General features: G+C 37.9%; 2 protein-coding genes across 2 annotated transcripts in view; one reads left to right on the forward strand and one right to left on the reverse strand.

Annotated features, from left to right (window-relative positions):
* RASGRP1 (RAS guanyl releasing protein 1 (calcium and DAG-regulated)) overlaps window positions 1–16,142 on the forward strand; it is a 50,901-nt gene extending 34,759 nt beyond the window's left edge. The window contains exons 9-18 of the mRNA XM_009321009.1: window positions 633–749; window positions 2,510–2,785; window positions 5,043–5,123; window positions 5,723–5,827; window positions 6,880–6,989; window positions 7,659–7,803; window positions 8,529–8,565; window positions 9,175–9,321; window positions 11,176–11,549; window positions 13,005–16,142. Of these exons, the coding sequence (XP_009319284.1) occupies window positions 633–749; window positions 2,510–2,785; window positions 5,043–5,123; window positions 5,723–5,827; window positions 6,880–6,989; window positions 7,659–7,803; window positions 8,529–8,565; window positions 9,175–9,321; window positions 11,176–11,549; window positions 13,005–13,139 (1,527 nt within the window). The 3' untranslated portion in view covers window positions 13,140–16,142. The remainder of the gene's footprint in view (window positions 1–632; window positions 750–2,509; window positions 2,786–5,042; window positions 5,124–5,722; window positions 5,828–6,879; window positions 6,990–7,658; window positions 7,804–8,528; window positions 8,566–9,174; window positions 9,322–11,175; window positions 11,550–13,004) is intronic.
* A 3,193-nt stretch (window positions 16,143–19,335) lies between these two features.
* Window positions 19,336–20,295, reverse strand: part of FAM98B (family with sequence similarity 98, member B) — a 15,866-nt gene continuing 14,906 nt past the window's right edge. The window contains exon 9 of the mRNA XM_009321010.1: window positions 19,336–20,281. Within this exon, the coding sequence (XP_009319285.1) occupies window positions 20,211–20,281 (71 nt within the window). The 3' untranslated portion in view covers window positions 19,336–20,210. The remainder of the gene's footprint in view (window positions 20,282–20,295) is intronic.

Below are 20,295 nucleotides of genomic sequence, written 5' to 3' on the forward strand. Positions count from 1 at the left end.
ATCCCCTCGTCCAGATCATTGATAAAGATATTGAACAAGACCGGCCCCAAAACTGAGCCCTGGGGAGCACTGCTTGTGACCGGCCGCCAACTGGATTGAACTCCATTCACCACAACTCTCTGGGCCCGGCTGTCCAGCCAGTTTTTTACCCAGTGCGGAGTACACCTGTCTAAGCCGTGAGCTGCCAGCTTCTCTAGGAGAATGCTGTGGAGACGGTGTCAAAGGCCTTACTGAAGTCCAGGTAGACCACAGGTCCAGGAGACCACTCCTTACTGGATAGGAGCAGAGCTACGGTCCTATTGGTATTCTTTGCATACTAATTCAACTGCAGTCATAACCAAGATAATAGGCAGTGTTTCCTGCCTATTGTGGTAGACTGTAGGAAGAGGGAGAAGTACTTTGAAGACTTACTGTATCTGCAGAATTAATATCTGATTTAATAACAGTAGAATAAGTAGAATAATATCCAGTAAAATCACAACTCATTACCGAAATGAAGTCAAATGGATAGTGGCACAAAACTTGTAAAACTTCAGAGGAAGACAACAGAGAAAATGTAGAATTTGGATGTGCATATTGAACAACTTGAACCTTTAAATAATAAATACTGATCTTCTTGTATGTCAACACAGAAGCTCCACCAGCTGCAGAATTTCAATACGTTAATGGCAGTGATAGGAGGTCTCTGTCACAGTTCCATTTCCAGACTCAAGGAAACAAGCTCATGTGTTCCTCATGATGTAATTAAGGTTGGTATTGCTCCTCTAAGTTTTACAAATAGGATTTGTAAAATTGTGTCATTGCACACACAGAAACCCCCTTACTTCATTAGATAAGATAGAAAGAAAGGCAGGAAAAAAGAAAAAGGAAGACTTCCTTTGGTTTTGGAGAGTTTTTCTTTGTCGTTTCATCTCTATGACACCAGTTACTCCTACACTTCCAACCCCACTTTTCTTCAAGATTTGTATAGTTTCTCTAAAGTTTCTCTTAATACTCAGATGTGATAAGCTGCATTTTCATTTATATGCAGTAGTACAGAATAGCATCCAAACATGAAAGCAGACAATTGGATCCTAGAACATTTGAGAACAAAACTATTGTCATCCATAGCAACATTGACTATCCTGAGTCTATGAAATGCTAGCACAGACCTCTGCGCTTTGAGTTTAAAACTGAAAGGACCGGTTTTGTTCACCTGATCTTTACCTATGACAGACTTTATCTAGTTCAGACGTGAACAAACTTAGCCCTAATACACACACATTATAATACAGTGGAATGTTAGGAATCAGCTGTAATTTCCAACTAAATTCTTGTGAAATACAGATGGATATATTTTTCACTGAGATTCCGGCTACTGAAACTGTGAAGGAAAACATTTTTTTTAGCAATGAAGTGCTAAAGAGAAGAGACTTCTTCTTAAGAGACTAATATGCTGTATTTTGTTTGGGGCCTGAAAGATTTTGTATAGCTATCTAATGAACCGGTTTTGATCACAGTATGATCAGCTTGAATGAACAGGGCATACCTGGAGTATAGACCAGAAATATGACCTCCCACTGATAACGGTTGCAGCTCTCGGGATCTATAAAACCAGTTAGCAAGCTTATTTTAGAAGCATGTCATTTTACAAATTTTGTCATGAGGAGTGGACTGCATATGTGTCCATCATTTGAATAACTTGTTGCATCAAGAAACTGTATACAACCGCTAATAGAAAACAGGTGAATAAAGGCTGGTAATTAGTGACTTGAGAACATACTTTAAAGTTTAACTGTAACAGTTTGTGAAGGTTAAAAATCAAGGGGTTAGACAGGAACTTCCACAAGAAAACATTGGCCTATTGATTTTATAATGTTAAGAGTCAGCTTTGTACCTGTATAGTTTTAAACAAGGAAAATATTTGTACTGCTAGACTTAAGATTCATTTGGCCTTTACAACAAGTCCAATATATTGTTTCTTCTTCATTTCCATGGGAAAAAAGTTTTCTTAAAAGCACAGATGTGCCACCTTGAACCGTAGTAGGAGTTCCGTTCACGCTGTGATGGGACCATAGCACAGCGTAAGATTTCTCTGCCAGGACTTTCCAATTCCAGCAGTTCCAGCTGGTGACCTGGAAGCCAGAGAAGTGCATTCCACATTTTAAGGTGAAGATGGTTGCTTTTATGAAGGTCAGAGAGCTTGTGCTGTTCTTATGCATTAACGGCATACACATCCCCTTGAGAGGATCCTATTCTTTTCATTGACTAAATAGGGAATGTAGGAAGCCCAGTGTTATAGATTAGCCTATAGATTAACTGTTTGTAATTACATATTATAGATCGTTAAATTAGGTGAGGTGAATTGAAGTGAGGTGAGGTGAGATTTCATTTGAAGCCTAAAGTTTTAAAATCCGTTTCAAGAGTCATTGTGAGTAAACTCCTTAACAATAACATGGGAAATTCTTGTGCTGTTTGCCCAGAACAAAAACGGTAACCAATTTTGATTTTTTTTTCTTTTTATTTTTAGGTGTTTAATGAAATGACGGAACTGCTTTCATCTTACAGAAATTATGACAGTTACCGACGAGCCTATAATGAGTGCAGTAACTTTAAGATCCCAATCCTTGGGGTCCACCTGAAAGATTTGATATCCCTTTATGAGGGCATGCCAGACTACTTAGAGGACAAAAAAATTAACATATACAAACTATACTCTCTGTATAACCACATAAATGAGCTGATACAACTCCAGGAAATGCCGCTTCCCCTGGAGGCTAATATGGACCTTGTTCATTTGCTTACAGTAAGTCTGTTAGATGAGATAAATACCCCCATTTTAAAAATAATTCCATATACCTCTCAAACAACTAAGAGAATTCCATTAATTAAAAATACATAATATTGTAAAATTTTTTTTTTTCCTTAAGGAAATGTGCAATAATAGAAGAAGAGAAAATGTTAGTGGTACTGATTTATCTGGCAGCAAGGGTAGAGGTGCCAGTTCAGCAGTATGCTTCCAATTATTTCTATAAGGGAAGGAAACATTTATTTCTGCTTCACTATAGTAGTATGCATTCTCTCTGTGCTTTCACTAAGGAAGTGCTCTGAATCCTCTGTTGATTAAGCCTAAATAGGGAGAAAGGTAGAAAGCTTCCTTAAATGCACCTGGGAGGAAAAAGATTACATAAAAAGCTTCCTTGTGCTGAACACACAAACTTTCACATAAAAGTTCAGTCCCTTAAGATGTGTAGGGTTAAACATACCACATTTCTAGCCGGGTTTCTTCTGGTACTAAAAAAACTGACATAAACATTAGTCAAATATAGTTGTTGTACTACTCTTCCAGTCATATCTGGTCAGTGCCCTGTTACTAACAAAATAGATACTACCTAGGATGTATGGCACAACAATAATTTAGCTTCTCCTAGTAAGTTAAAATATTACCTTTTATTAAAACAAGTACATCTACCTTTCTTGTTTCTCAGTTTTATTTGGCCTTAACAAGTACCTCAGCTTGAAAAAACTAGATAGGCTCCTTCCACTTTCTGGTTACAAGCCCTGTTTCAGCAAAAAGCTAATAGATAAAAATGCTTATGTGCTTGATGTTATTTGTTATCTCTAGGAGCACTCGTGTGTGAAATTGGGCACGCATGCTCTGGGCCTGAAATAGAGCTGCATAAAGTGGTGAATTTCTTCCTGCTAAATGTTTTAAATGTTTTGTCTCAAATTATTGTAAGTCCCCTTATTTTAAAAAAAAAAATAAATGTTTTTTTAAAAATGGCTATTACAAATATGTAGAACTTCGGTCACAATTTCATTAGCTATATATGACAGGACATAAATCAAAAGAAATACTTCATTTCAAAGCAGGATCTTCTAATCTGCTAATGTTCCAGGGTGCACATAATTTTCCTGTTTGTTCTCTGATCTTTCCAACAGTCTTTCTCCTTCTCCTGTTTCCTTTAGTCATATGCTTTCCCAGTAGCAGGCAAGTCAGTTTGAAGAGGTATTAGTAATTACATACATAAGTCAATAATTCATAGAAGTATCTTAACATTTAGATTTTTGTTTTCTGAGTGTCAGAAACTACTTTAAGATTTCCCCAAGAATCTAAAATTATTCACTATTATGACTACAACAGTAATTCTTGCAGTTGTTCACAAGAAAGTTATTGCTTATCTGCAATTTGACTAATGTTATTCATTGGATAAAATAGCATATTTTGTTTTCTTAGTTTATATACATATGACTGCCACGATCTTGACTCACTGTAACAAGTTTATATTTGGACTTGCCGTAGATTGAGTCTTGTAACACAGTTACATGTGGCTTTTCTATTCAATCCCATGTCTAGTGTGAATATTTTCATGTAAATATTCAAAGTGTCATGTTACCAGTCTTCAATCTTCGCTTGAAATTTGTTTCCAGTCAATAAAAATATTTGCTATACTATTTTTCAGGACACATGCAAAAGCAAAGGTATAAATTTGATAATTTTTTCAAATTCCTTTATTATCCAGGTATAATGTTCCTCACTTAACATAACTACTGTTGACAGTTAAAGGTTCTCACTAAATATATGCAAGTCCATCTTTTATCCTCATCATACACTTCTTAGTTCAACATGGTGACAGCTGGATTGGATAAATATGACATGTTTAAACAAGAGTTTTCTGAGAATTAGAGTTGATGGACAGTTTCATTGGAATGGTGCTTTTGTGCTTAGTTGCATGATAGACTACTTGAATATTATGGGAGTAACATTTTTTTTCAGGTAACTTATTAACTGACCGCTAATCATGCTTACAGTCACTTGCTGTGCTAATGGCTGTAGCTGTGTAATGTTACAGATTTCCAGATAATGGCAATAACAGACCGGAATTTAGAAATGTACCCATTTCAAATCACTGTGAACACCTGTGCAGCTCAAGTGCATTTTTTTCTAGGTACAACCTAAATTAAAAATTAATCCACCAAAAAATACTAATGCATGCCAGGAACAAGTACATCAAGTAGTAGTGACTGCTTTGGGATTAAACTAATGTTGTGTTTGTTTTCAGCTGTCCCTTGATCTTTACTACACAGAAGATGAAATTTATGAACTTTCATATGCACGAGAGCCACGAAGTCACCGAGCTGCCGTAAGGGCCTTTCCAGATTCTTAACAAAAAGATCTTTTTTTGAGTAATGTAACTTTTATTCTTTGCATTCATTTTATTTTATGCTAAATTTTAGCTTTATAGACTGAGCAAAATCTGTTAAAGCATAAATTGTTTGGTTGATGATGAAGCCTAAGCTAGAATATATGGGAGAGTTGACACCATATCAGGTTTTATAACATGAACACAAACACAAATGAAGTTACTTGTGTAGAGACATCAGGCTCAATCTTGGCAATTGATACTGTTTCTTTTAAATGAAGAATTCTTATGTGATTCAAATGATCAAACCCATGAGTGTTATATTGCAGTTTTGTTCCTGTTTTATAAATATGGAGAAGATGGTGAATTTACAGGACTGTCAGTGAACTGTGACAATTTAAGGAACAACCACTGTTTTGGACAGTTCAAGGAAGAGCTTCCTCTGAAGTACCACGTAATTATCAAAAGTATGGTGTTGGGTCCAACAGGCCATTTTTCTGCAGTCCTGTATCACATAGTCCTTTGTCACAAATGAAAGAAGTGTAATACTGAAAATCTTTCCATGTCGTACTAATGAAGTTCCATTCAATTTATTCTAGCCTTTGACACCTTCCAGACCACCAGTAGTTGCAGACTGGGCCTCAGGAGTAGCCCCAAAACCTGATCCAAAAACCATCAGCAAACATGTTCAGAGAATGGTAGATGTAAGTATGGTTGGCCCATTTACCTTACATATCGGTCTTAGGCTTAATCTCTAGGTATAGGAAGATACAAAGAAGGGAAAAAATACTGGACACATTCAAAGCTGTGCTGAGTTTGTAAGCACTTCTGTCCTCACAAATAGATACTTCTGCCTAGCTGTAAATAGCAGCAGCAGCCTGTGAGGCATGGAAGGAAATTGCTTAAATGACTAAGGAGCCAGCGGGGAGTGTGAATGCTGGTTTGTATACTTCCAGAGTCATTCTTCCAAGGAGCCAGGGAGTCCATTTCTACCAGAGACTCCAACATCATGTTACTGGTGGAGTCTGAAAGTGGGGCCTCTCAATGGCTTTGTTACTAGCACCCGTTGCTTTTTCTCTCTCTTTTGCTTTACTGGAAACCATCAAGTAAGCTCAGGTGATTGATTCCAAAACTGATGGAGAGAGAGAGGTAAAGAGTTTGTCTTTGCATCCCTGCTTCATCTCTTTTCCTTCTAAGCACTTCTAATATTGCTAGGTATCCTTTGATACATGCTGTTTTGGAATATATTTCTAAATTTGGCCTCGCCTTATTAGATGTGCTCCTCGCCTTAGGGCCAGAGACAAACACTAATGACGTTCCACAAGTGGAAATAGGTGTCTACATGACAATTCTGTCATATAACTGCTTTTCACGTAACATTGACCTGATGAAATAAGGTAGGCAGCTACACTGATTTGGCCAGAGAGATCATCACTGAGACTACTAGTTGAGAGCATTAGTACAAATTGTATATGTAGGCCTGGACATAATGATCTTAAAGCGAAACTAAAAAAGAGCTGTCATTGTGTAGTGAAGCATTTAGTCCAGCCTATGTTGACTTATCTACATTTTGCTACAAATCAAGAAATCACAATGCTTCTTTAGTCTCAAGCAAAAAAAAGCAGTTAGACACTTGCACTGTTTAATAGGTACTGGGAGAAAGTGAGAGAGGAAATCCATAAATATCGTGGAGACTTTCTAAAGTGGTAGTTCAGCCCATCCTCATTATAAACTATTCTACTATTATCTTGCATAGTCTGTCTTCAAAAATTATGACCATGATCAGGATGGATACATTTCTCAGGAAGAATTTGAAAAGATAGCTGCCAGTTTTCCATTCTCATTTTGTGTAATGGCTAAGGACTGGTGAGTACATACAAATCTCTTTTAACCTAGTTCTGCTTATCAACTTTGTAGCATCTGTTTTGGGAGGGGTTTTGGGGTTTTTGTTTTTAAATTTTATTTCTACCATTAGGGTGGTAAAATCATCCTCTTTACCCACAAATAGAAGTGAAAACATAACTGGCAAAAGCATCTTCTAAGTGTGTTGTGAATGACATCTTCATGAGCTTACAGCAGTGGTCACCAGGCTGATGTAGGAGGAAGAACAGATAATAGAAAAAGAAATGGTTTTTTGAATGCTATTCAGTACATACTACTAAAGAACTTTCCTGAGATGAACCTGTCCCTCAAAAATAGACAATTGGCAAATGTATATTTTTGTCAATTAAGAACATTTTTCTTAACATATTAAAGCATGAAAAAATATAATAGTGATTATTCAGAAGTTTTCTATGAAGTAGTTTTGAGGTTGCATCAAATATGCAGATATTTTGTTTATCCTTACAGGCTGCATTTTAAATGTGTAGATAAGTTTCTGTAGACTTTGGGAGCAGTTGACAAGATTACTGAGGTCATTGTAGTTTTTGGCCCATGAAACTATTGCCATTATAAATTGTGAAGAAAGATATGTTTAATTCTCCTCACGCTTTTAAGAAATATGTCTCACAAACAAATCTTCTTTTTTGTTTTCAGGGAAGGTCTGATTAGCAGGGATGAAATAACAGCTTACTTTATGAGGGCTAGCTCAATCTATTCCAAATTAGGACTTGGCTTTGCTCACAACTTCCAAGAGACCACTTACTTAAGGCCTACTTTCTGTGACAACTGTGCTGGATTTGTAAGCTTACTTTTTAGTAAATTATGTTAACGTTGTTTGGAATAATGCCTTTTTTTAATCTCATAATCACCCTGTGTCACATACAGAAACGGATCTATATAAAACACCAGTGAAGCTATATAGAACATCAGGCTTCTACCTGTGTAGCTATTTAAGGTATCCTTTACACCGCTCTTGGCAGTACTATTATCTGTTTAAACATGGCTCCTACCTTGTGGTGTTCGGTTGTGTCACCAAAGACAGTCTCAGGCAAGACTTCCAAATCAAGAGCCTTCCACTCCATGGGGCTGTTAGAACTCATGTCCTGATACAGACATGATATGCCCCCTGCCTACGGCACAGAAAGATTTAGTAAAACTGGCTGTCATACCGATCCCCAGTTTAGCTGGGATCAAACAAGGGTGCTGAGATAGAATTCTCCATCTACTGCAGCTCCACAACTTCTCTGGGGGCTGTCGGATCTGCTGATGTACTCATTAGAGACTAGCTCAAGCTATTTTGTTTGTGATCAAGGAACACACATAAAATATGCTGTTTATCTTATGCTAAAGAGGTAAACAGTTCATATTTTGACCTTACGATTAAAAGGGTAGAAAAACAAGATATTCTGCAGGTGCTCAGATCTTAGAAATGCGTGGAGCTTTTAGTGGATTTTTATATCTGGAGGTATCAAATGTGCAGAGAAATATACTAATACATACTCTTTCTGCTTGTTTGAATTTCAGCTATGGGGAGTCATTAAACAAGGATACAGATGCAAAGGTAAGATACTTTATCCTTTGTTAATTTTAACCTGTAATTGATGGCGAATGACAAAAAAACCTGATCATCCTGAGATCCACTGCTGTGTCTATGGACCTATTTAATCTGACCTCTCAAGGAGGAGAAGGCTGATTCAAGAATAGGATGACAGACAGATGATCCAGAAGAAATCCAAAGATGAAGAAACTCATAACTGATAGCTCTAACCCTTTGCAAATCTTCACTGAATCCAGAGGGTTTGGGAACAGACCCTTCTATTCCAATGGGCGGAAACACCAACACTGTGAAAACTGTGCAACACATTCACAACATGTATTTTGCAGACATTTCTACCTCATACAGGTATCTGCTTTCTCTGCAACTCCTACAGTCATCATGCTGTTGCGACTGAATGTTGCTATTTTGTATTTTCACAATGAAAAGGAGTTTTAGGCGTATATAGGAAAGGGATGTCGTTGGTCTGTTTACCAGACGTATGTTGTTACAGGGAATGCATGTAGAGAACATCAAAGAAGCTTTGTTGCTTCCTGGGAAGGCAACACAGTGTGAGAGCTGATCTCAGATGCTACAACAGAGCCAATGCATCATGTAACTTTGTTTTGTTTACAGACTGCGGAATGAACTGCCACAAGCAATGTAAAGACCTGGTTGTGATAGAGTGCAAGAGAAGACCCAAAACTTCAGTTGCAGACAGCAGCCCAACATCTGCTCTTGCTTCAAGCCTCTGCCCAGTAGGAGTCAAAGAGCAATTCCATGGTGAGAAAAGATCACGTTAAAAAGATCAACAGATCTAGATAATCTTTCCTTTGTTCCTTTTTCTGTTAAAGCTGAGTTGTACAGCATCATTTCAGGTTTTGTTAGTTAACTGCAGTGTTTTACCAACATATAAACTAGAATCAGGCATAAGTGGCCCTGTACCAAGTAACACCATTCCAGGTCTAGTCTGAATAAGTAAGGACTCAATTTCTGGGAGATCTCTTGTCACACTACACAATGCGTGGTGCATGAATTCCACTACACAATTTGTGGTGCATGAATTCCACAAAAACTGAGTAAATCTTCTGCCAGCCTCTCATGAGAACTAGATGCTGTGAACTGAACAGCTGACAGGTTCCCTTAACTCTCTCACCTTGTGACAAGCAGGTCTCAGTACACTCCAGTTTTTACTGCTGTTGTCACATTAAGCAACTACTGCACTGTTACAATTCTGACTCAGATTTCAATGTGGAGCTCATAAAATCAGTTTACTTGCGTAGCTGTGCGCTAGGAAAACCAAGAGCTAATTGTGTTTATTTTTTCCACTTCATTAGCTGAATCTAAAACTTCTCTTCGTCACTCCATCATTCATTTAATCAGAAATGAAAAATCTACACCTCTCTGTTCTTTTCTCCTTATATCAAACAAACTGTATAAACTTTTCATATTGTGTATTACCATGTAGGTCTCCAAAGGAGGAAGTGTTGTCCTTGAATAAGACCTCAGGCTACTTTTGTTTTGTTTTTCTTTTGATTCTGATGTTCCAACTCTCTCATTATTCACTTTCTTTAAATTTCTCTCCTGCTCTTCGCCTATCTAACGTTCTTCAAATCTACTTCTTGCCACTTTGATATCAATCTTTTGTGTTGTATTTAAGATTCGTACTGCTGGATTCCATCTTAGGCTTCCTATTAGCACTTGGGTGGAGCACAATGCAGCCAATTTCTCTTGATAACTGACCATGTGCATCTCTATGATTGCACCCGCAATGGCTGCAGCACTGCTTAATAACCACCTTGTGGGATGTCATGCTTAGAGAGAGCTTGAACTGTAGCGTGTTGCCCCATCATCACCCAGTGCACCAGAATGTGGTACCTCTCAATGCTGTGTCATATTGAAGAATGAGAATTCAGGTCTAGGTTGAAGGTGTAAGCCTCACCTGTTCATCCACACCCTCATTTAATTCTCCAGAGCCTGCAGCAGCTACTGGCCTGACTTTGTTCTTTCCCCTCATGTGTTTGAACACGCAGTCTCATTTTGTTTTCTTCCCAACAACAGAAACTACTTTATCTGAAACAGGTCTTTAAATCCTTTAATCACATCATTTGCCCACTGCTTCTAACATTGTGGGGGTTTTTTCCCACCCTCACTCAGTTTTTACTTTTAACTGCAAAAGTAAAAGTATTTTAGGATGACCTATACAAAAGCACTGTAAAATTTAAAATGTCATTATTTCACCTTATAAAGTGGATGAAATAAGTTGTATCTTACAGCTGCAAGTTGTGATAAGGCTGAACTCACACCCAGGTTTAATCTTCCAGCCCAATCACTAAGATCAGTGGTCTATATAAAACCTCTTAGCCATCTAGAGGTTTTTCTTTAACTGACCTTGATGGTACACCTGTTTTCTTCTTACTGATCCATATTTATGTAACCGAGACAGGGCCAACAGTTATTCCAAGAGACGCAACATTGATAAACTTCCAGTGACACCAATTTTGGAGAGTAATGAATGTAAAATCAATCAAGAATAAATGTTGTTTCATTTATTAAAACCATGTTTAATTACTGTGCCTCTTGTTTCTCCTTTCCTGGGATAAGCTCTTGACTCAATTTACCATATATATTCTACAGGACAAGAAGAAGGACCGTTCACATTTCCTAATGGGGAAGTAGCAGAACACAATGAAGACAGCAAGGACCGAACGATTATGCTCATGGGTTCCTCAGCTCAGAAAATCTCAGTGAGACTGAAACCAGCTGTGGTTCATAAAGGTACACAGACTGATCCCGTACTGTTGGCTGGTGAGGTATCTCGTAGGCAGACAGAGAAGAAAGAACATAGGATGCCAGAAAATCCTTATCTCCAGGCAGCTCCACCATCCCCATGTCCGAGCCCAATTCTAGGCCGCAAAAAGGCATATGTTAAATGGGAAAACAAGGACTCCAGCCAGAAAATGAAGGAGGAGCATCACGGCTGTAAACCCTCATACCAGGAACTTGAGCAGGTACATATATGATGAAACAAATTCTGTTTTACACAACAGTACCTTAAAGTGGTTGGAGGGTGCGGGCAAGTGGCTGGGTGGGAAGGTGTCACCTTACTCCAGTGTAATTAATTGCCAGAACAATCTGAGTGGCATCATAAATTCTTAGACACTTTAACCCCAGCAATGCTTCACTTCAAGCATAAATTTTAGTACTAGTATAGGGCTTAGGGAATAAATTTTGAAGCCCTTGTTATGGTTACACTGATCTCTGTCAGTCTTAAAAGTGACAGGCAAGAATGTGAACATAATCCAATCGCTTAGGACAGGCTGTTACTCCATAAAACAAGTAACACAGTCCTGAATTTCTTCTTGCTTTTGGTGGCCTCTGCTCCCTTAAGTGACAAAATACACAGGGCGGGGAGGGCGGGGAGCTCTGCTTTTGTTTAACTGACAGTGAATCCCTCCTTTTTTTTGATAACTTTGTCACCAAGAAATTTTGCTGTGTGAACTTGAATCTAGCCTCTTGCTAGATTTGACCTGCATCAGCCCAGTTGTGGCTCACCTTACTCTACAAGTGTTCTGACAAAGTAGCTATTTGTAAGACTGTGTCACCTCAGATTTGGCCCAAATTCAGGTTTGTAGAAAACACTACCTTTCCAGACAGATTAGAGAGACTATCACAATATCAACAATGCGACTGATGGATGGATGCAGATATGATTGAGGAACAAAGGCAGACTTATTTTCATACTTCACTCATTACTATCACTATTCTGAGATGGACCAACATGGAAAGAGTCCAACAACAGAACCACAGCCTGATCTTTGAATGATCAGTATAACTTTCAAAGTATCCTTTGCTGTTGATAAAGTGAGCTTATCTTGTTATGAAAGATGATTGGTTTATTAAGACAGAGATTAAGGCAATTAGCAAGAATCTTCCAGTACAGACCACTTCTCTTTCAGTCAACAGTACATTCAATGTAGACAAGGATGTGAAGTGTGGATGAACTTGTAAGAACTGGTTCTTCAAAGTGTCCAATTCATGCGAGTCCCACAATCTACAGTCCTTGCTCCCTCAGCAGATCCTGACCTCAATTACTGAACAGCAGCTGATGTTATAAATTAATGTCTTAGATTATGGTACATCAATTTCTGCATTAGTAGAGCAGTGAAGCGTGAGCTGTGTTCTTGTTTCCCCCAGATTACTGCTGTTACGAGAGGAGCAGTGGAGGGTGGATAAATGCAGGTTGTGGGCATGACTGTCAGATACCAGCTGCTGGAAAGTTTCAAGAGTATACACAAAGGATAGACCAGTGACTATGGAAATGTTCAAATAAGTTACTGGTTCTGTTCCACTGATAAGAGCTACGCCAACTTACGTTTATGCCAGTCAACCTAAGCATACCACCAGACAGTTCTGAAACAAATGCAAAATAAAATACCATTCTCTCTTTTTTTTGTTTTGTTTAGGAAAGAAATATTCTAAAGGCAGACAATGAAGGTTTAAAGATCCAACTGGAACAGGCACATAAAACAATTGAATCTCTCACAATCCAGAGAAGAAACCATGTAGTCGACAACCTACAACACAGAGACTGCTCCTAGCAGACAAGAGGGGAAATTTCCTGCGGAAGAATGTGAGACTGAAGGAGGGGTTGTGATAAAGCTGCTTTACCAAGTGAACTGCAGAGAGAGTCTGAAGGATGTTAAACAGAAATATTCTCTTTACTCAGCACATTTCCATATCAAACATACACTCCCAAATGCATAAATCCATTCCTTTGACTTTTAAGGTAATTTAGCATTATCTGTGCAATGAAAATAGTATCTTCTGGGTTTGCTTTTAAAAGGAGTGACAGTGTTGCTGAAGTTTCTGTTCATGATGAAGACCATGTGGATTCCCCAGTGACTTGGCTGCCAGCAGCACACCTTACTCTACAAGTGTTCTGACAAAGTAGCTATTCATAAGACTGTGTCACCTCAGATTTGGCCCAAATTCAGGTTTGTAGAAACAAACGTTCGATAGCTAGCTGAGTATTTAAGTAAAACTGTAGAAATATTCCATTAAGAGAAACAGTTCCTTCTCATTGTGGCTGAAACCAATTAAAATCATGAAGTGAACCATCACCTTCATTCCCAAAGTTAAAGAATATTAAAATAAGTAGTTAAGCTAATGATATTTGATTCTTAGACTTTGTTAAGATAAACTGACAATTTTTTTAAACCTCTTTCAGAGCTTTAGAAGTCCTGCTGCTCAAATGCTTACCTTTGTTAAGGTAAAATAGATGAGACTAAAGAGAGTTTACATTGAATACTGCTTCCATTTTTGTGTTCCATGCCACAGCTTGGAACCCTTGGCCCTACTTATTTGGCTGAAGGGATAAATTGTTGTTGTCCACATACGGTAGATATGGGACACAGTTGATTATTTTTCTCTCATGACAAAGTGGGAGCCATTGTTGAGTAGAACCTCGAGGGCCATATTATGAGGGAAACTGTACAGTAATCCCAGTGCAACAGTTGTTGTACTCCAGAGCTCCTAACATCTTCTGGTTCTAACCAAGGTTTCTCCATTTTCTCTCTCCGAGATTTCACATGCACTTTAGGCAAAGTGTCAAGATGAGTGTGCTCTTATGTGTGTAAATTTTGTAGAGTGAAAGGTGCTAGGGAGGTAACTTAGTTTTCTTAAAGCTACAAAGTGTACATATTGTTAAGACAAAACAGTCTTTCAAGTTACTGATAAATCCACTTGTCAGAATAGCCAATTTTAAAATTGCATTTGCATTCCAAGAGAATCTGTATGCTTACAGTTGTATAAAACTTGCTCGCATTTATCAGGCAGGGATTTGTCATCACGCATTTAAACATCAGAAACTTATGATTTTGATATATTTATCTACAGAGTCTACTTAATGCTCCTCAAAACCTGTAAGTTACAAGTCCGTTATAGATTGAAATTTAGTCAACCTATTACAATAGCATGTGTGCTTTGTGTTCAAAGTGGTATAAATGTATGTTCCATCCACAATTTACAGTCATTATCAAGTATATGAATGCTTTTTTTATGAAAGTCCATTTGAAACTACTTGCCAGTTTAGTCATTATAAATTGTTTTGAACTTGGATTGTGCTTGCATCTCCATGTATAAGTAAAAACAAATGGAGGGAAATAGTAGTAGTAGTAGATTTTCTGTTACCTTACTGTAAATAACTGAAATGCATAGGACACAAACCAGCAGCTGTGAAGATTGTGCAGCTTTTTTTCCTCATACACTAAACCCGAATTATTAACAATGAAGATGGAATTGCACTTTGATCAATGAAGCAATCAGAATGGCTCTCAGGTCATGCCTGCAAACTTGCTTTGCCCATTTTCTGTATGCTTCTTGATTCTGTCCTCTATTCAGGGAACTACAGCAAGGCGTACTCCTGATAGGCATTTAGCAAATAAAAGTCTGTTTCTGCAACAGTCAAAATAAACAAGATAAAAGTTGAATATCTTTCATGTATTTCAAAAATACCCCAAAAGAGCAGCTAGGGCTCATAAATCTTGTTGTGCAGCTAAAACAACTGCTTGCTTGTGGTCTGAACTCTGGATTCTAATGCAATTTGTGCGTATGCATATACTTTGTCTACGCTGGGGGGTGGAGATCATGAACAAACTCTTATTTAAAAAGAAAATTCCCAGCAGCTGGCCCAAAGGCTACTGTGTTACTAGGTTGAGTACTTAACACTGCAAATTGAGTTATGACCATAGATTTGTTCAGTCTTAAATGTTAACTTGATGTTTCTCTGTGTTGTCGTCTTGTTCCTACAATCTAAATGACTTAAAAGGGATCTGTTTGCAGGAATATCTTACAGAACAAGTATGTGGTGCCTCATGTATGCTGAAAAGTTCCTGCTTCAAAGAAGTCAGTTGATATCGGGAGAGCCCTCAGAGTACCTCCAGGTTCTCTGTTTGCCCAAAGCCTCTTACGGTGTTTTTTTCTTTCGTGGTGGTGGTGGTTTTTTATGGTGGTAGTCCCTTCTTGCTTCTTTTGGGACTTCCTTTTTGCTGCATGAAAGACTAATAGCACAAACTGACTACAGGGATACTGCTAAAACTGGCAAAGCTACTAAACAAAAATCACTCACATCTGTATTAATCCTCAAGCTGCTGCTTTATGCTAGGAAAAAAGATACAATTTAAGTACTAAGTGCTGTTTAAAAGTCAACGTTAGCAAACACCGATATTGAAATGTATCTTGTCATGGCTAATCTAAATGAAAAGCACTCACCTTTATTCCTTCTCCAGGCTCGGCTGTTTCATGTACATACAGAAGGAGGAAAAAACAAGTGGCCCCCCCTTGTTTATTTTTTAAGTGTGAATTCGGATTGTTTAAAGATAAAAGTAAATAGATTGAGTAATATCACAATTAACAAGGCAGGGCTACTGTTCATATGCAGATTAAACAGAACTGCCTTTCAAGTAGCTTATATATGTTTTTGGAAATACGTTTTTGTTACAGTAGCAATCTGTTATTTTGTGGTAACTGAGCTCTGTGGCAACTTGAAAAACTTCTGTTTTAATGCTGTTTGAGAAGATTGAAAAAGTGTACAGATTGTAAAGATTTTATATAAATTGTAAGACTTCGGTTTAATATTTATAATAGAAAAAATATTAAAATTGCACTTCATGCCTCTGAGTTTGTATCTCAAAGAAATCTAAACATCCTACATTCATCTTCCCTGACTCTGACATCTGAGACACTTCCGCAGGATTAACCTAGTACCAGAGGCCCTAGTCTAGCTTCACCTTCTGTGAGCCTTGGAACGTTGCCTGAGGAAGCTAGGTATTTGCAGATTATTCTTTTGGTATTCTAGTGGTTGACACAGTACAGACACTGTTTTGCTACTCACTATTCCAAGTATTACAAAGCACAGTTCTTCATTAGCACACTCTCTCACTTTCGTTGAGAATGCTAATTTGCAAAGGACTTCACAGCATGATAGCCAAGTTTAAACAAGGCTTCTGTAGCGTCTGCTAATGCTGGCTACGATACAGGCAGCACTGTAGCACCCTAAAGACTCGCTATTCTTTACCTTGTAGGAAAGTTCAAAATACCTTATCTCAAGTATGTTTTTATGTGGGGTCATGAACATTCATTCAGTTAGTTAGCTTCAGTCATCTGAGGGAGGTGAGGGAAGGAGACAAGGAGTGCAGACGAACTACTGAAAACACAATTCCTATTTATATGGGTAAATCTGCTCTACAGTCTTGCATATGTACAAAGCAAGTTGTGTTTTACTTCATAATTACAGAAATTAAATAAAGAAAACTTCAGAAGTAATTGGAGGATATTTCCTTGGTTTACATAAAGACAGAAGTAATGATCGCATTGACCTACCTAATTTTTTTTTTTACTAAGAAAAAACTTTACTGAGATTCCTTAGGAATCCCAGACAATGTAACAGGGATATGTTTATTTGTGACATGCCCTGTCTGTTGAAATTTTCCTATATTGTTATCTACAGCCTTCTCCATTTTGGTCAAAATGTGTCTGTTATCTTTCATTATCAGAAAAAGTAAGTTCCATCACTGTTGTAAATCACCATCAGGAATTCCTCCTTACAAACACAGGAAGAACATACGATAGTGGACCCAAATCACACTACGCAAGTGATGCAAATAACTTCAAGTACAGTACTTTATTCCTCAGTGTTTACAGCTGTTAACAAAAGTGTCTCTCTCAAATCCAGAAAAAAAAAACCCCAACCTATTTTTCAATTCTTCATCAAACAAAACAATATTTTCAGGTAGATATTAACTAAGTGTGAATAAACACAAAAATGCTCACAAACATATATATGAAAATCTTTTACTTACAACAGAGTTTTTGAAAATACTTTTTTTTCAAGACAAACATACAAAATTTGAGAAGAGGTTTAAATCAGTTATTTTCACGGTATTATTGCATCTTTTGAAAAATTAAAAGCGTACATTTCTGTCCTCTGTTGACAAAGGATACCTCTATGAAATGTGGTGGTGCTTACTTTAACTGGCTTCATGTTTTGGAATTAGTTAGGAAAAACTGAAATGGCCGGATTAAAAACCAAAATCTCCAACCTATTTAAATTTCCATCTTTTACATGGTCTACATAAATATAATTGAAGTATGATACTGAAATAATTTAACTGTTAGAATTACATGTGGGCGCGTAGCTGGTTCACTTCATTCCAGACTGTCCTGTCTGCTACAAGCAGGGTAAGCTGATGAGTGTAAAAGCACCAAGGCACACCCACATACGCAGGTACAACAGTTCAACTAAACCAGTGCAACTTCACATCTGAAGACTGATGAAACCCTTACGCGTGGACAAGCCATTTGATTCTCCTAGGTGAATATTTCCTTGGTGAAGCTAAATGCTTGACTCCTGTTCAGGAATTACTTGTAGCAAAAAATAACATTGGGATGAGCAAACAGAATTTTGTATTAAGGCTTTGGTTGTTAAAAACTACTCTCTCCATGTCTTTGCTGACCAACACTTCACTTCCAAGGCCAGCAGCCTCACCTGGTATGTCGTCAATTTGTGAGCTATTCCAGAGCGTTAGGCAAAACCCAAGCTCAACAGCAAGAAAACCAGTACTACGCTCCCACGTGACCCATGAGGGTCTCTCCATAATGGCTGCAGAGGCTGACAATGGCTTAGGCCAGAAAGGAACACAGAAAAAAATTGGCAAAGGAACTATATTGCTAGCAGTTGGGTGAAGTTAAGCCATTATTTCAAGAATTCACATCCAAGCTAACATGTTCAAGCAAGGAAAACTCCTGCCCTTTTTTGTTAGGCACCTGCTGGGACCCTGAAGCATGGGTAGGGCCGTACCTATCACATCACAAGCAGCATTCTCAAGCAGGCTATGATCAGAGAGGAAATAACAGAAGAGAAACTTTTGGAGTTTATCTGGATTAAAATTTCAAGTGAAAAGCTTGGTGATGGCTAATTAATAAGATCTGACACAGGCTTTTGAAAGAGAGAATAATTTAGTTTTGAACAGAGCTTTACATTCACGCATAAAGGTGCCTACGAAACAGGACATGATGCATGTGTTCCTGAAGGTAAAAGGACACCTTTAAAGCGTACCAAATATGGACACCCATAGGAAATTTGTGCAGAAAGAACTCATGACTGTGGAACATCATAAAACCAAAATCAAACCCTAAAGTTCAACCTGCAGTTAAGCCTACAGCTACATACTCAAAGTGCTTCAAGTTTTCTGCGCTATGCAATCAACAGACATGCCCAGGTTTATCAGATGCCTTCCCGAATCTCTCTGTAGTAACCTGACCCCGATAAATACTGTCATGAGCATATACTTGGGTGTCATCTCCCTGTTCCACCTCTGTACTCAGGAGTGGCCTCACAGCAGGGGAGGAGACCTAAAAGACGCTGGACAACAGAAACTGTCGTCTTTCTTTAACCGACAACTCTAAATTTAATTCTTGTCTAGATGTATTTACAGCCATAATTGTGTGAAAGCTAACTCCTTCTTCTAGAGTAACACTGTCTGTGAAGGAGAAGGCACCCATACCGTATCAAGACAGAGTTTCTTTTACGTTATCAGACCAATTGGTTGGCAGAGTAAGAGAGAGAGAAGTCACTGAGGAAGGGCAGCTGCTGCATGAGATGTCTTATTAGCTGGGCAGCTGGCGATTCCCAAACATGGAGCAGGCAGGGGAGGGGAAAAAAAAAAAGGGGGGGGGGGGGGAAAAAAGGGGGTGTTTTTTTTCAAAGGGGGGGAAAGAAATGGTATGTTCTTTCTCAAGAAGCTCAGCTTATTCAACCTTTATGTCTCAAGGCTGATTCAGAAGGAATATATAAATGAATTCTCACCGGATATGATCGCTGCAGAAATTTCCTGCCCAGTCTGATCTTAAAATTTTTTTATGAAACACCAAAAAAATGGAAAACAGGTAAAATGAAAATAGAGACTATCAAAACTCACCATGATTCTGACTTTATGGTACACGCTCTGACCTTCAAATAGTCTCTGATATATTTATGAACACACAAACCAACCTGATTTTATTAGTTTCTGAGAGTATTAATTCAGAATGTTACTTTTATGTAAAGTTCTGAAAGAATAAGAAACATAGCTAAGTGAATAGTTTTGACCAAAGCCTTAAGGATTTTAACATTTGACATTAAAATTTGTTTACACATCCCACATGAAAACCAGATGAAGAGAAAAAGCCTGAAAGCAGCATTCTAGAGTCTTTTAAAAGTGTTTCCATCCGGTTCTTAGACCTATTTTGTTTTGTTCTACACAGCATTTTGGAGCAGGGACTGGACATGCAACATGCAATAATTACAGAGGGCTGAACATCAAATAACATTTTTTTTGTTTGTTTAGAAAGGGTTTTATTCCGTTTTCTGAGGCTTATTTTAAATAGAATGACATATTAAAAAACACCATATGAGCAGTACGAAAAACAAGGACTTTAGTCATCACACTTTAGTACAAAAGTTCTGTTAAGTTAACTAAAAGAATTCAATGACAACATCAGTTGGTCTAATGCAATGATTCACATGGTCATACTTAATTCTAACCTAAACCCAGTTAACATATCTAAATTCCTGATACCAGTAAACACCACCACTATATTTTGCCAGTTACTCTGTTAATATTTACAATATTTTAGTATCTTCGGTATCCTCCCCCTCCTCTTCCACCGTATGGATCACCATAGCCTCCCCTGCCACCATAACCTCCCCTGCCACCA

Source organism: Pygoscelis adeliae, unplaced genomic scaffold (assembly GCF_000699105.1).
Source record: "Pygoscelis adeliae isolate BGI_AS28 unplaced genomic scaffold, ASM69910v1 Scaffold3, whole genome shotgun sequence".
Classification (NCBI taxonomy): Eukaryota; Metazoa; Chordata; class Aves; order Sphenisciformes; family Spheniscidae; genus Pygoscelis; species Pygoscelis adeliae.